The 21,090-nt window shown below is 54.9% G+C and overlaps 1 protein-coding gene and 1 pseudogene across 19 annotated transcripts in view; both read right to left on the bottom strand.

Annotated features, from left to right (window-relative positions):
- ATP2B2 (ATPase plasma membrane Ca2+ transporting 2) overlaps window positions 1-21,090 on the bottom strand; it is a 365,670-nt gene that overhangs the window by 66,288 nt on the left and 278,292 nt on the right. For all 18 annotated transcript variants that reach the window (XM_043442927.1, XM_043442910.1, XM_043442919.1 and 15 more), the window contains 3 exons: window positions 18,498-18,695; window positions 13,347-13,604; window positions 12,207-12,332 (listed from right to left, as the gene is read on the bottom strand). In XM_043442927.1, coding sequence (XP_043298862.1) covers window positions 12,207-12,332; window positions 13,347-13,604; window positions 18,498-18,695 — 582 coding nt within the window. The remainder of the gene's footprint in view (window positions 1-12,206; window positions 12,333-13,346; window positions 13,605-18,497; window positions 18,696-21,090) is intronic.
- Window positions 9,816-10,278, bottom strand: LOC122424757 (annotated as a pseudogene). Its single transcript, XR_006264522.1, has one exon. The product of XR_006264522.1 is annotated as a cytochrome c oxidase subunit NDUFA4-like (transcript).

The following is a 21,090-nucleotide window of genomic DNA, read 5'->3' as shown; positions in this document are numbered from 1 at the left end:
AGCTTTCTGAATAGGGGTGGCCCATGATGACCCTGGACCTTCCCAGGAGCCCACGGTACAAGAAAAGTTACAAACTCCCTTTCGAGAATTTTAGATTTTGGAAACTGGGTTCCAAAGGGTCCTGGAATTCTTCCAAGGGCCTGAGGGGAGCTGTGGGGGAGGGAGGTGGGAGGCCTTTGAGCAGAGTAGCTCCACTTTTACTCGTCTCTGGGGTCTTCGTTGTCAACTTCTACTTGACAAGAGGGCACTCTGCTTAGTAAAGAACGTAGGGAAGTGAAGCTTGGCCTGTCAGGCGCTTGTCTTTTTTGTGGTTTTTCATTTTTACTGCTCTGGCTAGAAAATTCTCTATACGAGCACATAGCTCCTCCTTCAGCAGACAGGTAAGAATCCAGTCCCGCACGGTGTAGGGTCTCCAGCCATCCCCAGGCTGCACATAAAGAATTACATCTGGTCTATCAGACAGGCGGCCATGGCCACTGAGCCCAGACACCAAACACCCCTGAATACTTGTTTCTCAAACTCCTGCTGTTTTCAGATTTTCCTTCTTTCCCCTCAAGATCGATGGTCGTTTCTTCCTGCTTTCAGGGTCATTTGTCACTAACGGCCTTCTCCTGGTCTCCCGATCTGCTTCAGACTTGAAGTCTAGGTGGACAGACTCATTAGAATTGCATGTAAAATAAGAGTCAACAGGTTCTAAGTCAGGGCAGGAAGCACTTTCCTTAAAGCAAGGAATCTATTTTCTCGTTTCAAGAGGTTTCGTCTACTCTGTTTTCCTTTTTCTTCTAGGACCTGAGCCATATTTTGAGATGGTGTGTCTGCATGTATAGGTTTGCACACATGTCTGGTTGTGTGTGTGCGCGCGTTTGTGGTGCTCCAGCCGTTTGGCCTCTGGGATGTCAGGATCTTAAAGTGCTTTACAGACAGACAGATATTCTCCAGTAAGTTCCTCTGAGGTGGTAAAGGTCAGTCTGTCCATCCATGAAGGGTAAACTAAGTCATGAAGGCTCCCAGAGGCAGCCTGGAGACTAGCAAGCCGTACCAGAACCCAGGCTCTCAGGGGAGGCGCTCTGTGGCTGGCTTCACTCCCATCCCCAGGCTTCACACCCATCCCCAGGCTCCGTGCCCATCCCCAGGCTCTGCGCCCATCCCCAGGCTCCGCGTCCGTCCCCAGGCTCCAAGCCCGTCCCCAGGCTCCTGCCCATCCCCAGGCTCTGCGCCCATCCCCAGGCTCCGCGTCCGTCCCCAGGCTCCAAGCCCGTCCCCAGGCTCCTGCCCATCCCCAGGCTCTGCGCCCATCCCCAGGCTCCCACCCATCCCCAGGCTCCGCGCCCATCCCCAGGCTCCGCGCCCATCCCCAGGCTCCGCGCCCATCCCCAGGCTCCGCGCCCGTCCCCAGGCTCCGCGCCCGTCCCCAGGCTCCGCGCCCGTCCCCAGGCTCCGCGCCCGTCCCCAGGCTCCGCGCCCATCCCCAGGCTCCCGCCCATCCCCACGCAGGGAACAGTGGGGACCGCAGAAGGTGCTCGAACACTGACTCCAGGCTGGAAGGTCCAGGCCTGGTTTCTTCCCATCACAGGCAGACCCCGGAGCACACTCTCCTCACCAGGGGCACAAGCACAACCTGGGCCAATTATGGGACTTCGGGAACGACAGTAACTTGCTGACCAAATGCTTCCTCAAGCGCGGGCTCAGCTTGTGTGGGTGCTGGCAGGATGGACTGTTAAGTATCAGTGATGTTAGAAGGATGAGGAACTAAGGCGCAGAGGGGTCACCTGTGGGCGGTGTGAGGTCACTGCAGATCTTTAAAGGTGAGGGGTGAACACACTTCGCCGCACTCACAGGGTGTAGACGGCAGGGGCGGTGATCAGCACGACCTCCCACAGGACACCTACTCCGCACCAGGCCTGGTGCCCTCACCCCGGTGTTAACCCCAACCTTAACCCTGACCCTTCACGCGCAATCGTCTCATGCTCTCGCGCTGGCCCTCAGCTGGCAGAGGAGGAACCTGGGGCTCCGGGAGGAGTGGCCCGTGAAGGGTCCCTGGCTGGCGAGGGACAGAGCCCCCACCCGGCTGGTCAGATGCTGCTCTTCCTCAGGAAACAAGGCCACACGCTGGTCCCAAACACGTTCGTGAAGAAGTTGGCTTGGCCTGGGTGTCGACAGAGAAGCCGCTCCCCACCTCCCCGGCCCTGGGCCGGATGGAAAAAGACACAGGGGGCCAATTTCCACCCAAGATAATCAGACCCCAAATCACCTTCTGATCTAATCACTCCCAGCTCATCAGGGAGCTGGCGGCTCTGCACCAGGAGGCAGGAGGGGAGGGGCGGGGGAAGGAAGAGGAAGCCAGAGAGGTGGCCTCCGGCCACAACACAGGGACACGGGGAGGCAGGAGAGAAGGGCCAGCATGCCTCCCACCCAGCACCGAGGAGCCCCGGGGGTCCTCCAGGCCTCAGCATTAGAGGGGCCAGAGGAGTTGGGGGTATCACCTCCCCCGCTGGTCCCCCCTCCCTCCACACCCCAGCAGCACGCCCAGCCTCGGCTCTGACTACTGTCCCCCAGCTCAGACCCTCCACAGCTCCCCGAAATCCAGATGCCTTAATCAGCAACCCCTGGGTCAGGTCTCAACCTTCTCCGAGCCCCGGACCACCAACTTCTGCCACGCGCCCTCTTCCTGGGATAGGCGCAGCTCACTGGGCCCTTCCGTCCCACGGCCAACCCCAGCCCCACGCCCATCTCTGCTCACATAGTTATCACCTCCTGAATGCCCTTCTTCCACTTCTTGTCCGAAACCTCCTCTTCAAGGCTTAGCACAAACACCCCTCCTCTTAGGTGACATCCTTGACCCCTATAAAAGGACGTCACCTCTCTCCTAGTCTCCCCATGGGGTGCCTCCTGGCCCCTGAGCCCCTGGGGGGCAGGATCTGAGCGCATTTCCTCTCTGCCTCCCACAGCACCCCTGTCACTGCTACCTCATTTTCTGCATTTTTCTTGGTGGGCATGTGGTACACTTATAATGGAGGACCCACACCCCCTCCAGAAGCCATCTTTACGGTTTTACAAAGGGTCAAATTCATCTAGCCTAGCCCTCCTCCCCACAGCTCCCTGGACTGCCCCCCACTCCCCTACGAAGACTTCAGAATCTGGCTGCCCCTTCCTGCCAGAGGAAGAACCGAGTGGACCGGGTCACCCAGCTCCAGGATCCCCTGCAGGGGACACGCTTTAAGCCCTAGGGCCGAAGCTCCCACAGTACAATGTGAGGCATATAAAATACAGGTCTCTGCGTGTGGACAGAGAGGAGACCCTTCTGGGGAGGGGTGCCCTGACTAGAGTGTGAACCAGGCTCCCTTGGGGACCATCCTGTGGTCCCCACAAGTCCCCAAGGAGCCCCTCAGAATACACCACCTGGGGGACAGCCAATGGAGAGGGCCCTGGGTTGAGGAGGAAGGGACCTGGGATCAGTCTGGGGTCTGCTTCTGATTTGCTGAGCGGCCTGCGGCCAGCCCTCTCCTCTGTGGACCTGTTTTGTCCCCTGTTAGAGGTCTGGCTTAGGTCATCACCTCTAGGCAGTAAAGTCTGGGAACCCAGGTCTCCCGGAGATGAGGGCCCCTCCAGTGTGGGAGAGGGCAGCCTCTATTAAAGGCAGCATCTCGGGGACTCTGGAGGGGCAGGTGGAGGCTGAGCGGACAGACCACGAGTCGCTCCCTGTCTGGGCCACGCTTATTCACGCGACAGACGGGTGTGGTGGGGTCCCACTCAGTGCCAAGGGGCTCCCAGTGGTCCCTGCCCTCCAGGGGCTCACAGTCTAGTTGGGGGAGCAGACAGGCACACAGATGAGCAACAACACAAGACAACAGAGACCCAAGGGCCCCTAGACCATCGGGAGCAGGGAGGGGTTGGGGCACAGTCCAGGCAGAGGCAGGAGACGGCCACAAATCAGCTGCACTGAAGCTCAGGGCTCATGAAGGGAGCAGCGGCCTGAGCAGAGGGCTGCGGGGTTGGGGGTCTGTTCGGGGTCCAGTGGGGCGCCGTCAGAAGTATTCTGGGAGGAGGGGAAGAAGAGAATCATTACGTACAAAGATTCCCTCCGTGCCCCGCACTCTGGCCCACTCTTCCGGCTCGGTGGCCATGGTCCCTGGGGAGGTCACCGTCGTCACCCGCATTTCAAAGCACATTGCTGGGGCAGCTGGGTGGCTCCGGCTGTTATCATCTCCCCCTTGCAGGGAGGGCTTATGCACAAAGTCTGAGGCAGGGCTGTTTGGGGACATGGCCCCGAGGAGTGAGAGGGAGACAGGTGAGTGGCGGGGGTGCCGTGTCAGCACCCGTCTGTCCATCCATCCGTGAGTCGGAAAGGAGCTTGGGCCCCGGGAACTCTGCAGGCTCCAGCCAACAGCATGGCCTGTCCAGGCCCCACCTGAACCTTCACCTCGTCCCCCTGGAGGTGATTTCTGCAGCCGCTGAGCTGGCAGCAGAGTGTGGGCCAGAGCCTACCCGACTGCAGGCTCGAAGCCCACCTCTGCCTCCGACTTGCCTCAGACCTGGTCCAGATGGCGTCTCAAGGCCACAGCCTCTGGTGATGACAAGTGGGTTGCACTGAGGCCTGTGGGCAGGCCTAGTGAAGCCTTGCTTTATGAAATGAAGCTTCTGAGCCCAGGGAGGTCAAACGGCTGACTGAGGCAGCAAGGCACATGAGGCACAGGCTGGGGCTTAAGCCCAGAGCTCCTCATTCTCCAGGTTTTGACTTCCGAAGCCTCTCTCCGGGCAGGGAGAGTGGAGAGGTCGGGCCGTCTCAGAGGCCTTTTCCTGAGAGCAGAGACGTGAAGACGGGACCAAGGCCCTCTCTGGGGGTTATCACCTCCTTCCAGCACGAGCATCAGGCCAAGTCCATGCGGTCCCCAGCCCAGACGCGATGCTGTCATCGTTACTGTCATCGACGCGGTTAACAACAGCAGTAACGCACGCCCACGAGCACTCCAAGTCGGCAGAGCGTTTCAGCACCCATGAGCCCGTCCCCTCACAACAACCCAGTGAGGCAGGCCTTGGTGCGGGCACCACCCCAGGCCCCTCCGCCCACCTGCGGCCTCTCCGGCTCAGAGAGGTTGAGCGATGGCCCGGGGTCACACAGCTGTGAGAGGCGGAGCCGGGACTTGAACCCGTGCTCTATCCACTACACCCCACTGCCTCTCGTGGAGAAGAGGCAGGGTAGTGTAATGGAGAGAGCGCGGGCCGAGTGGCAGACGGGGCCTCCCCGCAGTCACGGTGTCGTTCTAGGCTCCCCGGCGGCGGCGGAAGTGGCGGCAGGTCTGGTTCCCCATGCCTGGCCTTGCGCTCGGCGGGCAGGGTGGGCAGTGGGCCCCAGAGGGTTGTTGAGGTCCTGGGTTACCTCATGCTGTTCGGGCTCTGGTTCCAGGGGTGATGGAGGAGGGAGGAGGGGAGGGTCCTGCAGGGGGCTGAGCCGGAGGGTCTGCTGGGGGTGGGCTGGGCCCTGCGGCTTTTGAGGACAGCGTGCTGGTCCCTGCCGAGTCTTTGGTTTCCCTGTGGAATTCACTGTGTGTGTGTTCATCAGTCCTGTCAGTCCTTTCCAACGCTTTGTGATCCCATGGACTGTAGCCCACCAGGCTCTTCTGTCCATGGGATCTTCAGGCAAGAATACTGCAGTGGGTTGCCATGCCCTTCTCCCAGGGATCTTTCAGACCCAGGGATCGAACCTGTGTCTCCTGTGTCTCCTGCATTGCAGGCAGATTCTTCACCCACTGAACCATCCCCAGAATTCACTACAAGATGCTTCAAATGGGCCATGTTGCTGGGTAATAAAGTCACGGGCTCCCCGGAGGCAAGCTCGTGAGTGGGGGCTGCAGGGGAGCTGAGAGGCTGGAGGGGTGGTGTTCCGCTCTGGCCCTGTCCTCTGAGGGTCCCTATGTGCCTGAGGGGCCTCACCTTTCCCCTGCTGCAAATGGAGACCAGACTAGGGCTCTCCAGGCATCTGGGGGTCTCTTGCGTGTGCATGCGTCCTTCCTTGTTTCAGTCAAGTCTGACTCTTTGCGACCCCATGGACTGTAGCCCGCCAGGCTCCTCTGTCCATGGAATTTTCCTGGCAAGGATACTGGAGTGGGTTGCCATTTCCTTCTCCAGAGGACCTTCCCGACCCAGAGATCGAACCTGTGTCTCTTAACGTCTCTTACACTGGCAGGCAGGTTCTTTACAACTAGCTCCACCTGGCAAGCCAGGCTGCAAAGTGGCAAGTCTGGGCATGTATTTCTAACAGGAGGGATCTCTGCTTTCATGGGGCTCTCATGGGGGTTCAAAACCACTGGCCTTCCAGGAAAGGCAAAGCAAGGCTGAGGAGCCTGGAGAGGCAGGAGGTCTAAACGCCGCAGGGCCACCGCACCGGGTCCCAGCCTGGGGGATGCCGTGGGACTGGCGGTGCCTGTGAACACGGATGGTGCGTCGGGTGACAGCACTGCCCCTGTGCCTCTTGAGTTCACAGCTGTGCTGTGGTTACTCATGAAAACACCATTTCTCGGGAGACACACCTGAAGGAGGAAGGGGTCCCGACAAGGGAGAGCATCTGGCTCCCGAGAGCGAGGGCAGTGCGCTGGCTGTAGCGGTTTTATCAGAGGGAGGGCATGCAGGCGTTCGTTGTGCTACTCCTGCGGCTTTTCTGAAAGTTTGAAATTATTTTAAAATACAAAACTAGGAAAAAAAAAAATTAGGCCCAGTTCATGGGCCCCTGCACTCCAGGGCACATCCACATGTTGTCTTTCTTCCCAACATCTTAACCAATTGTACGTGAAGTATCTGGACCCCTGGGTCCCCTTGCACAGTGGACATCACTGCCACACTGGTGGCATGTGGGCAGGCGGCAGGGGGAGAAGGCGACCCTGGGTTTGTTGCCCATCCCCGCCCCACCCCCCTCCCGGCCTCGTTGGACATAGGATCTCCTTGAGATTGCTGCACATCTCCTCTGCCCAGGTTGAAGACATTGCAGACACGGGCCTGCGTCCTTCTGTCTGTTCTCCGGGATATGCTCCAGGCCGTTAGGATTTCCTTTGTGCCCTGAGTGCTAGAGAGACAGCTGAATCTTTCTGAAGCCTGGTCTGCCCCCATTTGACAAATGGGGAAGCTGAGGGCCCAAGGGGCAGAGGTCATAGCGGGAGCTGATGCAGAGCAGGAACTGGGGGGTTCTGCCTCTGTGTTTGATCCACATCATGAAGCATCTCACAAGCACACCATTCACAAAGGATAGTCCCATTGGTTTAGGCATGTGGTCCCCAAAACAGCCCTGTGGGGTAGGCAGATGTTGGGGGGGGGGTGCCCGGTGACTACACAGACATGGACATGGACGCTCAGAGATGAAGCAACCTGTCCAGGGTCACAGGCTGGGCCACTGGACCCAGAACCGAGCATTATTTGCCTTCCTCTAGGCTGAGCCAATGTGCTCAATGTGATGTAGAGGTGTGTGTGTGGCGGGTGCAGGGTGGGGGGCGGTTCTCAACTACCATGAGGACCCTGCAGGTGTCCCCAGGCTGGTCTCTCTGTATTTTCTGAGGGTCATCTGACCAGAAGGCCCAGCAAAGCCTTTAGCACAGAGGAAGGGTATGAAGAGTCTGATCATGTGCAAAAAAAAAAAAAAAAAAGAGTGTCCAAATGACAGTTATGCAGAGTTGAGAGCAATGGGGAAGATAGCAATCCAGGTGTACTCCCTGGAGGAGTCAGGCTCATGAGGCTGTAGGTGGGGAGAAGTTACATGATGGAGAGATGGGGCCAGCCCAGAGAGGGGGAACGGTGACACATTCAGGATAAAGGAAGAGGTGGGAAAAGGACATATAAGCTGGAGTTGTTCTCCCATTTTACAATTGAGGGAATGCAGGCTCAGAAAGAAGCTTGTCCAGGGTCTCCCAGCCAATGAGGGGTAGAGTCGGGATTTGAACCCAGGCCTATGTCACTCCCAAGTCCAGGCTCCTCAGGAGGAGCAGGGAAGGGACCCAGCCCACCGTGGGCATCCCTCTGGCAGCACTGTGCTAGGTAGGGGCCTCACCTACATCACACACCAGGAAATTGCTATCGTCCTCACAGGTAAACCGAGGCTCAGAGAAGTGACGAGACGTGCCCAAGGCCACACAGTGAGTTCATTCCAGTGCCCAGATCCAGCTCGGCCTGGCCAAGCTCTGCTCTTTCTACTACGCAGTGCAGCCTCCCTCCTCAGTCTGCAGACACTGCCTGAACCCTAAGGGGTGCAGGGCCTGGGGTGGAGCTGGGCTGACCTCCTGGCAGCCTCAGGCCTGGGCTCCCATCCACTTGGACCGGCCAAGGATGGAAGGGCCCATAAAAGTGAGGCCTGTTAGATTTGTTTGGGTGGCGGGGCTGTGGATAGTCTTGCTCTTTATCTGAGATGCCCTGCGTAGCACAAAACTCAATCAGCATGGCAGGCTGTGCCCGAATGGCCGAGTGCAGTGTGATGTCACAGGCCAACACAAGGGTCCCAGGCGGCGCCGGGGTGCAGGCCAAAGGGTGGTCAGGGAAGACTTTGTGGAGAAGCTGGCGCTGAGCAGATGAGCAGGAGTTAAATGTGCAACGAGGAAGGAAAAGGGCCATCTGGGAGGAGTGAACGGCCTCACCAGAGGCAGGGCAGAGGAAAGGAAGCAAGGCGGGTCTGTCGCTGAGGTGCGGGTGAGGACGGGCGTACTGAGTCTGTGACTCTCACCACAGGGAGGGGCAATGAAGGCAGTCTGCTCATTGCTCCAGCCTCCTCTACAACCACCCCATCCCCAGTCTGTCCAGGCCCTACTTACATACAATCAGTGACGGGGAACTCACTACCACACAGGCAGCCTCGTCTGTTCCTAGAATGGTTCTGACTGTCACAGAATTCTCTTTCCAATCAGCTTGCTTTCCATCGGGCTGACTATGCCCCTTTCTTACTGTCTTTCCCCCTGGAGCTTGGGCTAAGTCATGGCCCTCCCTCCCCCTCACATTTCAGAATGTCGGCGCTGCAGCTCAGAGTTCAGTTTCATTTTCTCGAGTCTAGTTCACCCTGCACTCTGGCCACCTTTTATGGGTCCTGACCCTCCCTGGGTGTGTGGGCTCTGCAAACCTGATGGGCACACTTTCCACACTGCAACAGGAGAGAGCTCCAGGGGAGCCTGCTAGAAACCTCCCACCAGATCGCCAGCAACGCAAGCGTCAGCACAAACCAACCAAAATCCCCTGGCCTCGGCACACCCTTCTCTGTCCTGCCCTCAAAAGACATCACAGGAGACCCTGGCTCCTGTTTCCTGACGCCCAGAGGCCCAGGGCCTCCTCCATTTGTCTTGACTTCCCGCCAGGTGGATAGATTGAGACTAGAGTGGCTGACCCTACTTGGGCTGGCCAGCCGACTTCCCGTCCACCTCTACCCTATTGCTCTTTTCCAGGGTCTCCACATCTGTGCCCACCCTCAGGGCTGCTTGGTGATGCTTCGTTCGGGTCAGTGATCTTGAACATTTTCTCTCCCCAGCCTCCTGCCAGGGAACTACCTCTCCTCTCCTCCAAACTGTCTGGAACCTTCATCTCCCATCCACTCAGGTCCAGCACCTCCCCTCAACTTGCACTGAGCCTCATAACCCACCTAGCCGCTTCTCTCAAGGGTGCCCGCCTCTCTGACAATCACTTCAGCCCAGAGGTCAGGACCAAGGCCACAGGGTGATGACCATTTACAGAACTCCCACGTGGCTCTGAGTTCCCAGAGAGCATTTATGGCTTTCCATGATCACTTGGTCGGACCCCCGGCCCTTTGCACTTATTGTCCCTCTTTCTGGAATGCTTTCTTTCTTTTTTTTTTCTTTTCAAGTTTCAGACTATTTATTCATCAGTGTAAACCCCAACACAATACACCAACATGATTTCATGCATTTAGAGGGGAAATATTTCCTGGTTAAGTGGAAAATTATGCAGATGGCTTCTGGAAGACCTTCATTCTAAGCAGCTTTAAGTGAAATACTTCATTTAGAAGTCTGGACCTTCTTTCTTCAGTTTGCTGTAATCTACGTTCACAGAGTAGAACTTGTACCGATCATTAGGACCTAGTTAGTTCCAGGGTTCTGGGTTATTCTTTCTGTCCCAACTGACGTCGGGATTGAACAATGCCAGGCGTGTGACATACAGTGCTGCTCCAATAAATATGAAGAGGGGGATCAAGCTAGGATGCTTCTTGGCCTGACCGATGATCTGGCGGAGCATGGTTGCGACAGAGGCCTCGAGTCCAAACGGACAGAAAAACCAAGCCGCGAGGCCGGAGATTTAGCACTCACCGCGCCTGTGGAATGCTCTTTCTCTCACTGCTCTGCCTTTAGCTCAAATGCAGCCTCTTCACACACGCTTTTCCTTAATCAACTAAGATTCCCATCCCCTTCCTCAGGGTCTCTATCTCACTACAATGATGTAACGTCTTCACCTGACTTATCCCTATCTGAAACTGTGGCACGTATCTGCTTGCTTGTCCCTTTCTTGTCAGTCTCTTTTACCAGATTCTAAGCTCCAGGAGGGCAGGCACCTTGCTTGTTCCATGAACCACTGGCATATAGTAGGTGCTTAATACATGAATAATTGAATAAGTTTTTGATAAATAAATGCCCCAGACCCGATTCTCAGTTCTTTTTACCATCACAGCCTGTAGACATGCACCCCTTCCTCTTTGTAACGCTTCTAGGAAATTCCGCCCTCCTTTAGACCTCTGTGCCTCTGCTAGGAGGACCCTTTCTCCACAACTCTGCCTGGTGGGCTCCTACCGAGCCTTTAAAACCCCGCTCAATTCTACCTCTTCTAGATGGTTCTGTCCCCTTGGTTTTCTCACACCTTCCTCGCTCCTCTTCTATGGACTTAGCTATCTGCAAGTCTACTCCCTGCCCCTGCTCCTGCTTACTCAGGTTAGAGGTTTCCAAGGGCGGGGGCTGAGTCTGTACCATCGTGGGGTGGTGGGGAGGTGTCCCACTGCTCAGCCTGGCCCAGAGCAGCTGCTCAGATGATGTTTGCTGAGCACTGCTGGACAGGAATGCCTTTTTGGTGTCCTGCTCGGAGAAGGTATTTCACTGACTGGTGCCTCACCTCTGCAGGGTCACCCCTCCTTTCTTGCCCCCCCTGCAGCAGTCAGACTGAGATCTTAAAAACGTAAACGGGATCAGCTTACTGCCGATTACAGAGAGTACTCATCACACTCAGAACTTTTATAAACTCCTGAGCACGGCGCACCAGGCCTGACATCTGACCCCTCCATCTTGCTCCCAGTCCCGCCTCAGGGCCTTTGCACGTGCCATTCCTGCTGCTGGTATACTCATCCTCTGGAGTTGCGAGACCAGCTCTGTGTCATCCTTCACACCTCACCTTACAGGCCTCCTCGACCTCCCCATTGACCTGCTTTATTTTCATTGTGTATCGGTCATTGCTGTTATTCAGTTATCAGTCATGTCTGACTCTTTGCTACTCCATGGACTGCAGCACGCCAGGCTTCCCTATCCTTCACCATCCCCCAGAGTTTGCTCAAACTCATGTCACTGAGTCAGTGATGCCATCTAACCATCTCATCCTCTGTCATCTCCTTCTCCTTCTGCCCTCAATCTTCCCCAGCATCAGGGTCTTTTCCAATGAGTTGGCTCTTCATATCAGGTGGCCAAAGTATTGGAGCTTTAGCTTCAGCATCAGTGCTTCCAATGAATATTCAGGGATGATTTCCTTTAGGATGGATTGGTTGGATATCCTTGCTGTCCAAGGGACTCTGAAGAGTATATCTACTACTCTCTGGAATTTTCACATTGTCTGACTCCTCAAGACACCAGAGGCTCCCCAAGGCTGGGGCCTCATCTGTCTCAGGCCCCAGTCCCCAGACCAGTGCCTGGCACACAGTATGCCTCTAAAACAATGGTCACCACTGATTCTTTCTTGTCCCTAATGAGAACAGACTTCCATGTTCAACTTTCAGAAAACCAATTCGCTAGAAGGTAAGTTCCATGGTTGGAGGGGGCAGGAATTCATCGTCAGTTTTATTCACTGGGCTCATCCCAGGGCCTGGAGAAGTACTGAGTACACAGTAGACTTAATGTCTGCTGGGGAAAAGGAGGGAGTTCTTGGTTGGGGCCGAGCTGGCCAGAGACCAAAGGCTCTGAGACCCCCCAGCCTCATCAAGGGGGCACGGGCAGGAACCGGTGACAGGAATGAGCCCACCACGGGCCGCAGCTCACCTGACAACAGCATGGGGTCCTTGTCCACCGACTTGCGCACCTGGTCAGACTCCCCCGTCAGGGAGCTCTCATCAATCTTGAGGTCGTTGCCCTGGATGAAGAGGCCGTCGGCAGGGAGGAGGTCGCCTGGTAGGAGGAAGGGCAAGGGGGGCGGTCAGCAGGGTCTCAGGGGCTGGAGAGGCTGGAATATTCCCTTCAAGCATGATTGCAAGGAGGAGTTGCCTTCTGGAACAGGCTGCCTAGCGCCCCCAGGGTGCAGGAACCAAGGTGGCATTCATCAGAGGCCAATGGGCAGCTGAAGCCGGGGCCGGGTGAAGGGCAGGGGGCCTGGAGCACTGAGGTTGGGTCCTGCCTCTATCTGAGCTCAAGTGGGCATGTCCTTTAGTTTCTAAAGCACTTCTCTTGGCATGGCATGGATTTAGGGCCCAGATTTCTCAATGATTCATTCTTCTCTGGCCTCAACTATGGTTTGGGGAAATTCTTTGGGAAGGGACTAACCTGTCTTGACTAGGCTGAATAGACCCCAAGACAGGAATATTATTGGAGGATAATATGGCTGGTGAGAAGGGGTCCTCTAATCTTTCCCCCTTCTCTTACCTCTACTTACCTAGGACACATCTCAACTAAATCCCCTTTGGCACCAGCCTGCTCACTTTCTCCACAGCAGCATTACGGGCCTGGAATGCTTTCCCATTCCTGTCCACTCCCCGTAACACCTTCTCTAGCACAACAATCATCCATTAACAGCCAAATCAGAGAAGGGAAAGGGATTTCACTTCCTCAGCCCACTCTGAGTGTTAGTGGTCCTTGGAGTGCTTGGTTGAGAAGTCACCTGATGATGTTATCTCAGGTTTGAGCTGAGATCGATCAGTAATGTCTGCTAAGGGTAGACGTTTAGAGAGTGGTGGTACATGTGTCGTGCATTTGCCATTTTTTGGTTTAAATGCATTCTGGAATCCTACCTCCTCCAGAAATGAGCCTTCCACCTCTTCAAGAAGCTCAGAAGATATCTTAGCTTGGGGGTCAGCCTTCAGGAATCCACCCTCTGCTCTGGGCCCACTTCTCTGGGTCTCCCTGGCCCATTCCCACCTTGGCCTGGACTCCAGTTCTAGCCCCCAGCTCAACAGTGGGGTCACTTACCATATTTGACCTGGGCGATGTCCCCAACCACGATCTCAGCCACAGGGATCTGGACCACCTGGCCGGCCCGGACCACAGTGAACTTCTGCTCCTGCTCAATGCGGCTCTGCAGGCCCCGGAACTGTTTCTCTTTGCTCCAGTCATTGAAGGCGGTGACCAGGACCACGCAGATGACCGACAGGAGGATGGCGGCCCCCTCGATCCAGCCCGCCTCTGCCTCCCCTTCATCCTCTGCCCCGCCCTGGGCCGTCGCACATCCTGCACAGAGCGGAAGGAAGCAGGCGGGGTGGCACGGTCATCTACAGTGCAGGTGCTTTAGGGTCTAAAAGAAGGCAGTTTTGCTGACATCCTTTCCTTCCATTCTTCCAGCAACTGTGAGGCAGGCCTCTAGGCTGGGGCGGGACCTGCCCTCCAACAAGCTGGGTCCAAACCCTGCTGCTGCCCTTCTCTGGTCCTGGGCAAGTCACTGCCCTCCCTGAGCTGCTGTGGTGTGCTTGTCTGCAAAATGGGTCACGGAGGCCAGGCTCCAGGGGAGGAAGGTCAAAGCTCCAGGCAGCGCTCAGCACACAGGAGGGTCTTATGCGGCTCTCATTGGATCTGAGCCTCCAATACCCAGTGAGGATACCAATACCCCGAGCCACCTGTGTGACCTACAGTCTGATGACTACATGGTGCCTAGGAAGGGCAAGAAAGTAGATGTGTGGGTTCCTTCCATCACCTGGAGCCACCAGACCCTGAGAACACCTCCTGCTGCTCTGGGGCAATCAGGAGAAAGAGATGAGGAAGGGGAAGAAAGAAGGGTGTAGGTGGGCCCTGCTGAGGTCACCTCTGGGCTCCCTTGGACTGGGGCAGGGACAGGATCCGGAGATTGTGACCACAGGATCTGGGGAGACTGCAACTGCCCTCCTTGGACCCAGGGCTTTCTAAGGTGTGTCTGTGTGACTTTGGGGAACCCACTTGGCCTTTCTAGGCTTCCCTGTGATTGTTCATCAGTAAAATGGAGAAACTACTTCCGAGGTGGTTACCAGGGCCCGGCATCAAATAAGGACTCTCAAAACTGGTCAAGTCACAAACATTTTCTAAGCAGCTATTATGTGCTGGTCACTCTGCTGGCTCTCTGGCACTAAGGGAGCTGTCATGGGCAGGGAGTTGGGAGCAGGGGTTATGCCTACCCTAGCCCTGCTGTGAAAGTGCCTTGTGACCCCCAATAGGCGTCTAGAGGTCTTGGAGCCAAGAAAGCAAACAGGGAGGGGTTCTGGGTATGGCAAGGCAGTCTAGTGCTCGTCCATCACCAGCACTGTTCTGTGGCTTCCCAGGTGGCACCAGTGGTCAGGAGCCTGCCTGCTAATGCAGGAGACATAAGAGATGTGGGTTTGATTCCTGGGTTGGGAACTTAACACAACTTAGTACACAGCATCATTTTAAAGGTAACTGCTGCAGCCTAAGTCTGCCATGGCAGGGGGTGGTCCAGGCACCATGGAAGGTTCAGAGCACAGGCCGGGGCCTGGGTATCAGGGAGGAGTAAGTCACAAAGTCCGAGAACTCCATTCTGCAGGAAAAAAGTGTGTTCAGCTGCCCTTATCAACCCAGTGCGGCCTGAGCTGGTATCTCAGCTGGAAGAAGTGAGGGGCAGTAGAAAGAACCAGAAGCTTGGAGTTCCAAATCCAGCTCTCCTGCCTTCAAGCTGTGTGACCTTAGGCAAGTCCTTCCCTCTCCGGGCCTTGGCTCCCGCCTCTCTAGGACGGAGGCGACCCCAGGCATCTGAGAGCAGGGCTGTGGGGCACCCCTTCAGGAGCCTGATCTCTGTTCCCACTGCTCCTCTCTACCCCCTGCCCACTGAGTTCTAAGCTTGCACTGCACTGGGTCACCTGAGGTCACTTATCCGGGTGGCGCTGACTCAACCTGGTCCCTTTCTGAGGAAAGGCAGCCGACAGACAGGCACGCGGGCGCGGAAGCCAGAACGCCTTGGTCTGAGTCACGGTTCTGCCGGTTCCCGGAGTCTGACCTTGCAAGTCATTTACCATCTCAGGGCCTCGGTTTCCTGGGTAATAAGATTACCTGCCCACAGGGCTGTTGTGAGGGCCAAGTGAGTATCAAATGAACTTTTACCCTAAAAGCTTCCAACTAGCGGTGGCTCTAAAAATAGTAGGAATTACCCTCCTTATTATGCTTTTGTGTTGCGCCCTTAGCTTTGTTCGAGGCTTATGCAAGAAGCAGTGTACCATCTTCTTCTCTATTTTCTACAAAATTTCTGCAAAGAATGCTGCCCATTACGCATCTCTCATAATGGCCTGGGCTTCACAGGTGGCGCTAGTGGTCCAGAATCCGCCTGCCAGTTCAGGAGATGTAGGAGACACTGATTCGATCCCTGGAGGAGGACATGTCAACCCACTCCAGTACTATTGCCTGGAGAATCCCATGGACAGAGGAGCCTGGTGGGCTACAGTCCATTGGGTCGCAGAGTGTCCGACACGACCAAAACAACACGGCATGCTCGCACATAAGGTCCCATGTGTAAGTTCATCCCACAGTTCATTGTCAGGGGATGTGCTATCTTCTTAAAGAACTTCCTTTCCTCCTAACTGATAACTTGAGCTATGCAAATCATCCTAATTCACCTTTTGCTTTGGTTGCCAAGAAGTTCAAAGTCAAATTTATATCCCAATCAAAGGAGCAAACTTATGTGCTTTAAACCCTCTTTGGAAAGAGCTGATGCAGAAAAAAGGAATCAACTGGTAATATTAGGTAAAAAAAAAAATCAAGGTAGCTTACAGACAGACTTGGTTAGCCAGTTTCTCAGGAAATTCTGGCATGGGAGGGAATGGGGAAGCAGCTATATAAGGAACCTCAGAAACCACCTCCTCATTTGGGCAAATGAGGCCCATAGAGATTATTTCCTATATTTGGTTTCCACTTTTTATTTGCTTGCCTGAAGCAGTGAACCTAGAAGGATGATCTGTTTATGAAGCACATTAAGATGCCTAATAATAATTAATAACATAGTATTTATACTTTTGTACTAATGACAGATCAGATTATAAAAATCTAACAGCAAAACAATATATCTTACGTAATCCTACATAGCCCACGGTTTATGTGTATGCATTTATCAGTCTGCCTATCTTTCTGTTTACGTATAGACGTGTAGGGGGATTCAGGCTTAAAAAACTTCGCCATGATAAAGGGGAGCTGCATGGAGTTGGCGAAGCCTAGCCCTTGGCAGGTGCTCAGTATTTGGAATTAAAGGAAGAATGGAGGCTGAGGTTTTCTTTTCTTAAAATATAAGTTTAGTTGATTTACAAGGCCGTGTTAGTTTCAGGTGTATAGCATAGCGATTCAGTTATACGTACATATCTATTCTTTTTCAGATTCTTTTTCCTTAGATGTTATTACAAAATATTGAGCGACGTTCCCTGTGCTGTATAGTAGGTCCTTGTTGTTATCTATTTTAGTGTCTATTAGTGTGTATATGGTAATCCCAACCTCCTCATTTATTTATGAGGTTTTCCATTAGGGCTCCCGAGTCCTGACTGAGAAAGTGGGTTTGCTCCAGAACCCTCCCTGGGTGAGTGGGACAGTACTTCCTCCACCCACCAAGCAATGGCCCCATTCAGAACCCAGGCCATATTTCAGGACGCCCTCTCAAGCCCGAGACGTGTCACGTGGCAGAGTGTGCTCAGAGTCGCCCCACCAGGGTGTGCTGGCCCTGAAGCAAGCGCAGGATCGGGACTGAGAGGCCTCCTCCTGCAAGGCACCCAGTGTGAGATCCCCGACGGGGATGCAGGGAAGGAAGCCCAGGGTGGTCCCCCCGACGGCGGCAGCAGGTCCAGCACCTCTGGGCGCCCTGTGTGTGCCAGGCTGTCCACGCACCCCTCCACCACCTCCTTGTTATAACCTCTCCAGGTGAGGTCTGTTGCCCTGTTTAGCAGATGGGGAAACTGAGATTCACAGAAGGAAAGTGACTTGCTTAAGGGCCATACAAAAACAGGAGGTGAGCTGGATTTGGCCGTGGGCTGACGTTTGAGATCCGTGTTCTAGAATATCAGGTGCATAGGGCTCTGACGTCATCATGGGTTTTCTCACAGTTGGGGCCTCAAGGAGCCCAGTGTTGGGGCCGAAACAGGATCACTCAGAAGCTAGAGCACCCAGAGGGCAAGGGGCCTGAGGCTGACACCATGTCAGATCGAGCATGGATGCAGCCCGTGGGTGGGCAATTCGGAGGGTCTGTCCTCAGCTGAGAGAGTGCGGAGCCTGTAGAGAGCAGCTGGATAGAGGTTTGGGGTCACTCTCCCTTGGACTCCATTCAACATAACCAGAGAGTGGCCACAAAGAAGGCTGAGTGCCAAATAATTGATGCTTTTGAACTGTGGTGCTGGGGAAGACCCTTGAGAGTCCCTTGGACAGTAAAGAGATCAAACCAGAAAATCCTAAAGGAAATCAACCCTGAATATTCACTGGAAGGACTGAAGCTGAACCTCCAATACTTTAACCACCTGATGTGAAGAGCTGACTCATTGGAAAAGACCCTGATGCTGGGAAAGATGGAAGGCAGGAGGAGAAGGGGACGACAGAGGATGAGATGGTTAGATGGCATCACTGACTCAATGGATATGAGTTTGAGCAACCTCTGCGGGATGGTGAAGGACAGGGAAGCCTGGTGTGCTGCAGTCCATGGGGTGGCAAGGAGTGGGACACAACTGAGCGACTGAACAACAAGAGCGTAGTCTGGGCAGTGGTGTCTTTAACAAGCCCCACTGCAAAACCTGGGGGCTCTTTCTTAGCTGGGTGACCTGGAGCAAGTTAACGCACTTCCCTGTGCCTTGGTTTCCTCATCTTTAAAATGGGCATAATCATGGCCCCTACGTCATGGGGCTGTTGGAGGACGGTATCTCAGCCTGGAGCTCAGCACACTAAGTGCCTGACAAACGCTCACTCTAATGTGACCGTGGTTGATCCAACCTCTGTGTTTCCCACATGGGAGAAGGGGGGCCAGGCACTCTCAGCCCCAGGTCCAGCTCAGCCACCCACTGCCCCTTGGGCCTCAGTTTCCCAGCCTGGAGGGAACGGTGGCCTTGAGCCCCAGGTGCCCTGAGGTATGGCCGGGCACGAGTGCTGCAGGCCAGGAGCGGGAGGTCCCAGGCGCCGTCTTACCTTCGTTGTTCTCTCCGGGCGGGTGGTAGAAGGAGAGCCCCAGGGAGATGATGGCGGCGATTTCCAGAATGATCAGCGTCACGTCCTGCAGGGCCTCCCACACGAGCTGCAGGAAGGTTTTTGGCTTCTTTGGAGGTATAAAGTTTTGCCCAAAAATCTGCTTTCTCTTCTCCAGGTCTGGAGCGGTGCCTGGCAAACCTGTGGACAGAGTGCAGAGAGGTTGGCCTGGGGGTCCTGGGGAGACACACATGGCCAGGAATCACCCCTAGGGGGGGCGGCCGTGTGGCAGGGGGAAAGCGAGAAGAGAAGAGAGGCAAAAACAAGGCAGGAAGCTGGCAGGAACCCACCAGGAGCCTGCGCCCAATGCTAGCTTCAACCCAGAAGATCTCCTAAACAGCATCACTAGTGTGCTGGAGTTAGAGGACTCGGGCGTTCTGCTGTTCCAGTTGCGGAGAACCCGGGGTCCAGTATCTACTCTCATAGACAAGCTAACACGTCACAGAGTCTAGGACTCCAACAGTCTTTCGTTCATCCAGTTATTCATTCAACCCCTACTTCTCTGCACCCCTGCCCTGTGCGGGTGCTGGGTGAGTCCCGCGAAGGGAAGAGCCCCTTGCTCAGGGCTCAGTGGTCCTGGGATCCTACAGTCTGTGGTTCAGGGGTACAGGAGATGGACATGTCTCCGAAATGGGGTTCTGGGTCCTGAGCCTCTTGTGATGTTCATAGTAAGACGCCCACCTACTGCCTCCAAGAGCCAGAATGGCTGAGACCCTGCAGAAGAGCCTGAGGATGTCCTGTTCCCCAGGAGACCTCCCCCCACCCCACTGGCCTTGCCTATCAGCACAGGTAGCGCTGGAGATCCACTGTCCTGGCTGTGCAGTGGGAGGAAGGGAGCTTGAGCTGGGTTATGCCCGTTTCATAGATGGGCCTTCATGAGACCCAGCTGTGGCCGTGGCACACTCTTGGGACCCGAGGACCCAGGCCGGCCCTGTTCTAAGCACATGGAAATGTTGCCCCCAGCCTCCCGTGCTGGACTGGCTAGCATGTGTTCACAGTGAAAAGTGTTAGTCTGTCAGGCGTGTCCAACTCTTTCGTGACCCCATGGACTGTAGCCTGTGGGCTCCTCTGTCCATGGGATTCTCCAGGCATGAATACTAGAGTGGTTTGCCATTTCCTTCTCCAGCGGATCTTCCTGGACCAGGGATCGAAACTGCATCTCCTGATTGCAGGTGGGTTCTTTACCACTGAGCCCTCAGGGAAGCCCCCAGGTGAGGATATTGGGTCATTATTGCTCAGTTAAGACAGTGGGGTCATTAATCACGACCTCCTGGAGGAATAAGCTTGAAGAGATGGGTTTTCAGTGAGATGGAGAGGAGGCTGGTCAAGGTGAGGACAGGCAGAGTGGAAGGGCCCTGTGACTGCAGACAATCCACTTCCCTCTGGACCTCAGTCTCCTCACATACGGCATGAAGGATGGACTTGGCTGAAGGGCTGAAAGTGGGCACTGGTGGCTGTGACAGCCTTATATCCGAAGACAGCTGTTATGGAGACCTACAGGTAGGACAGTCCACCTGGTCCAGGCCACCGACCATGCCCTTCCCAGGAGCAGAAATTTAAAGTCTCCTCACCCTTAGGCTGAAAATTAACAGTGCCTATTTTGGGAGCAAAACTACCAGGCTGGTGTGAGAGATGAATGGTGCTGGAGATTCAATTTAGATTAAAGGGCATCTCACCATTTAGTATATTAAAAATTAAAATACTGTGTCAAATATCCACTGGACAAAGCCAGGAAGGCCTTGAAAATTCAGAGACACAAATGCCCAGCAGTTGATAGCAGACACTGTGTGGAACCACAGATTTTTGAACCTGAGTTTCCTTTTGTACAAAAGGCAGAGGACAGAGTATTGGGTGGGGAGTCAGGTTTGTGGATGAACTTGGGCTGGTTGTTTCATCCCCTGGAAACTCAGTGTCCTCGTCAATAAAATGGGAGCAAAATAAGCCTGAGGCTGTGGTAAGCCGTACACCGCAGAGGAAGCGGTGTGAACGCTCTCTGTGAACAGTTTAGGTGAGGGAAGTGTGTCCTCACGGTAAAAAAACAATGCCCCAGCATGTGGCTCAAGTCTTCTACTGGAGTCAGAATTTGTATTCTGTTAATTATGTGCAAGAAGAGAGCTGAGTGCAGAATGTGGGTTCTTTCGCTGAACAGGAACAATTTGTTGTAATGCCCGCAGTGTCACTGGATACCTGAGGAAGCTTTGCCCCAAAGTGCATCTCTGTCCAGCTGGACTGGACACACACGGGCTTTTCCCCCAGGCTCTGAGCCTTGGCCCTGGCCAGTTCCCATCCCTCTACTTGCTCTTCTTAGCCATTTCAGGCTCAGCCTTGAGGATGGCAAACGGCAGCCTTCAGGGTACCGGAGAGGTCTTTCTGGACTTCCCTGGTGGTTCAGTGGCTGGAAGTTCATCTGCCAATGCAGGGAACACGGGTTCTATCCCTGGTCCAGGAAGATTCCAAGTGCCTTGCAGGGTTGACGGAGGATCAGGACCACGATGTGTGTAAATAGTGCCTGGTACACACTGACCCTGATAGACGC

The sequence above is a fragment of the Cervus canadensis genome, chromosome 22 (genome assembly GCF_019320065.1).
Source record: "Cervus canadensis isolate Bull #8, Minnesota chromosome 22, ASM1932006v1, whole genome shotgun sequence".
In the NCBI taxonomy this organism is placed as follows: Eukaryota; Metazoa; Chordata; class Mammalia; order Artiodactyla; family Cervidae; genus Cervus; species Cervus canadensis.
This window is presented reverse-complemented; position numbering and strand designations above follow the sequence as displayed.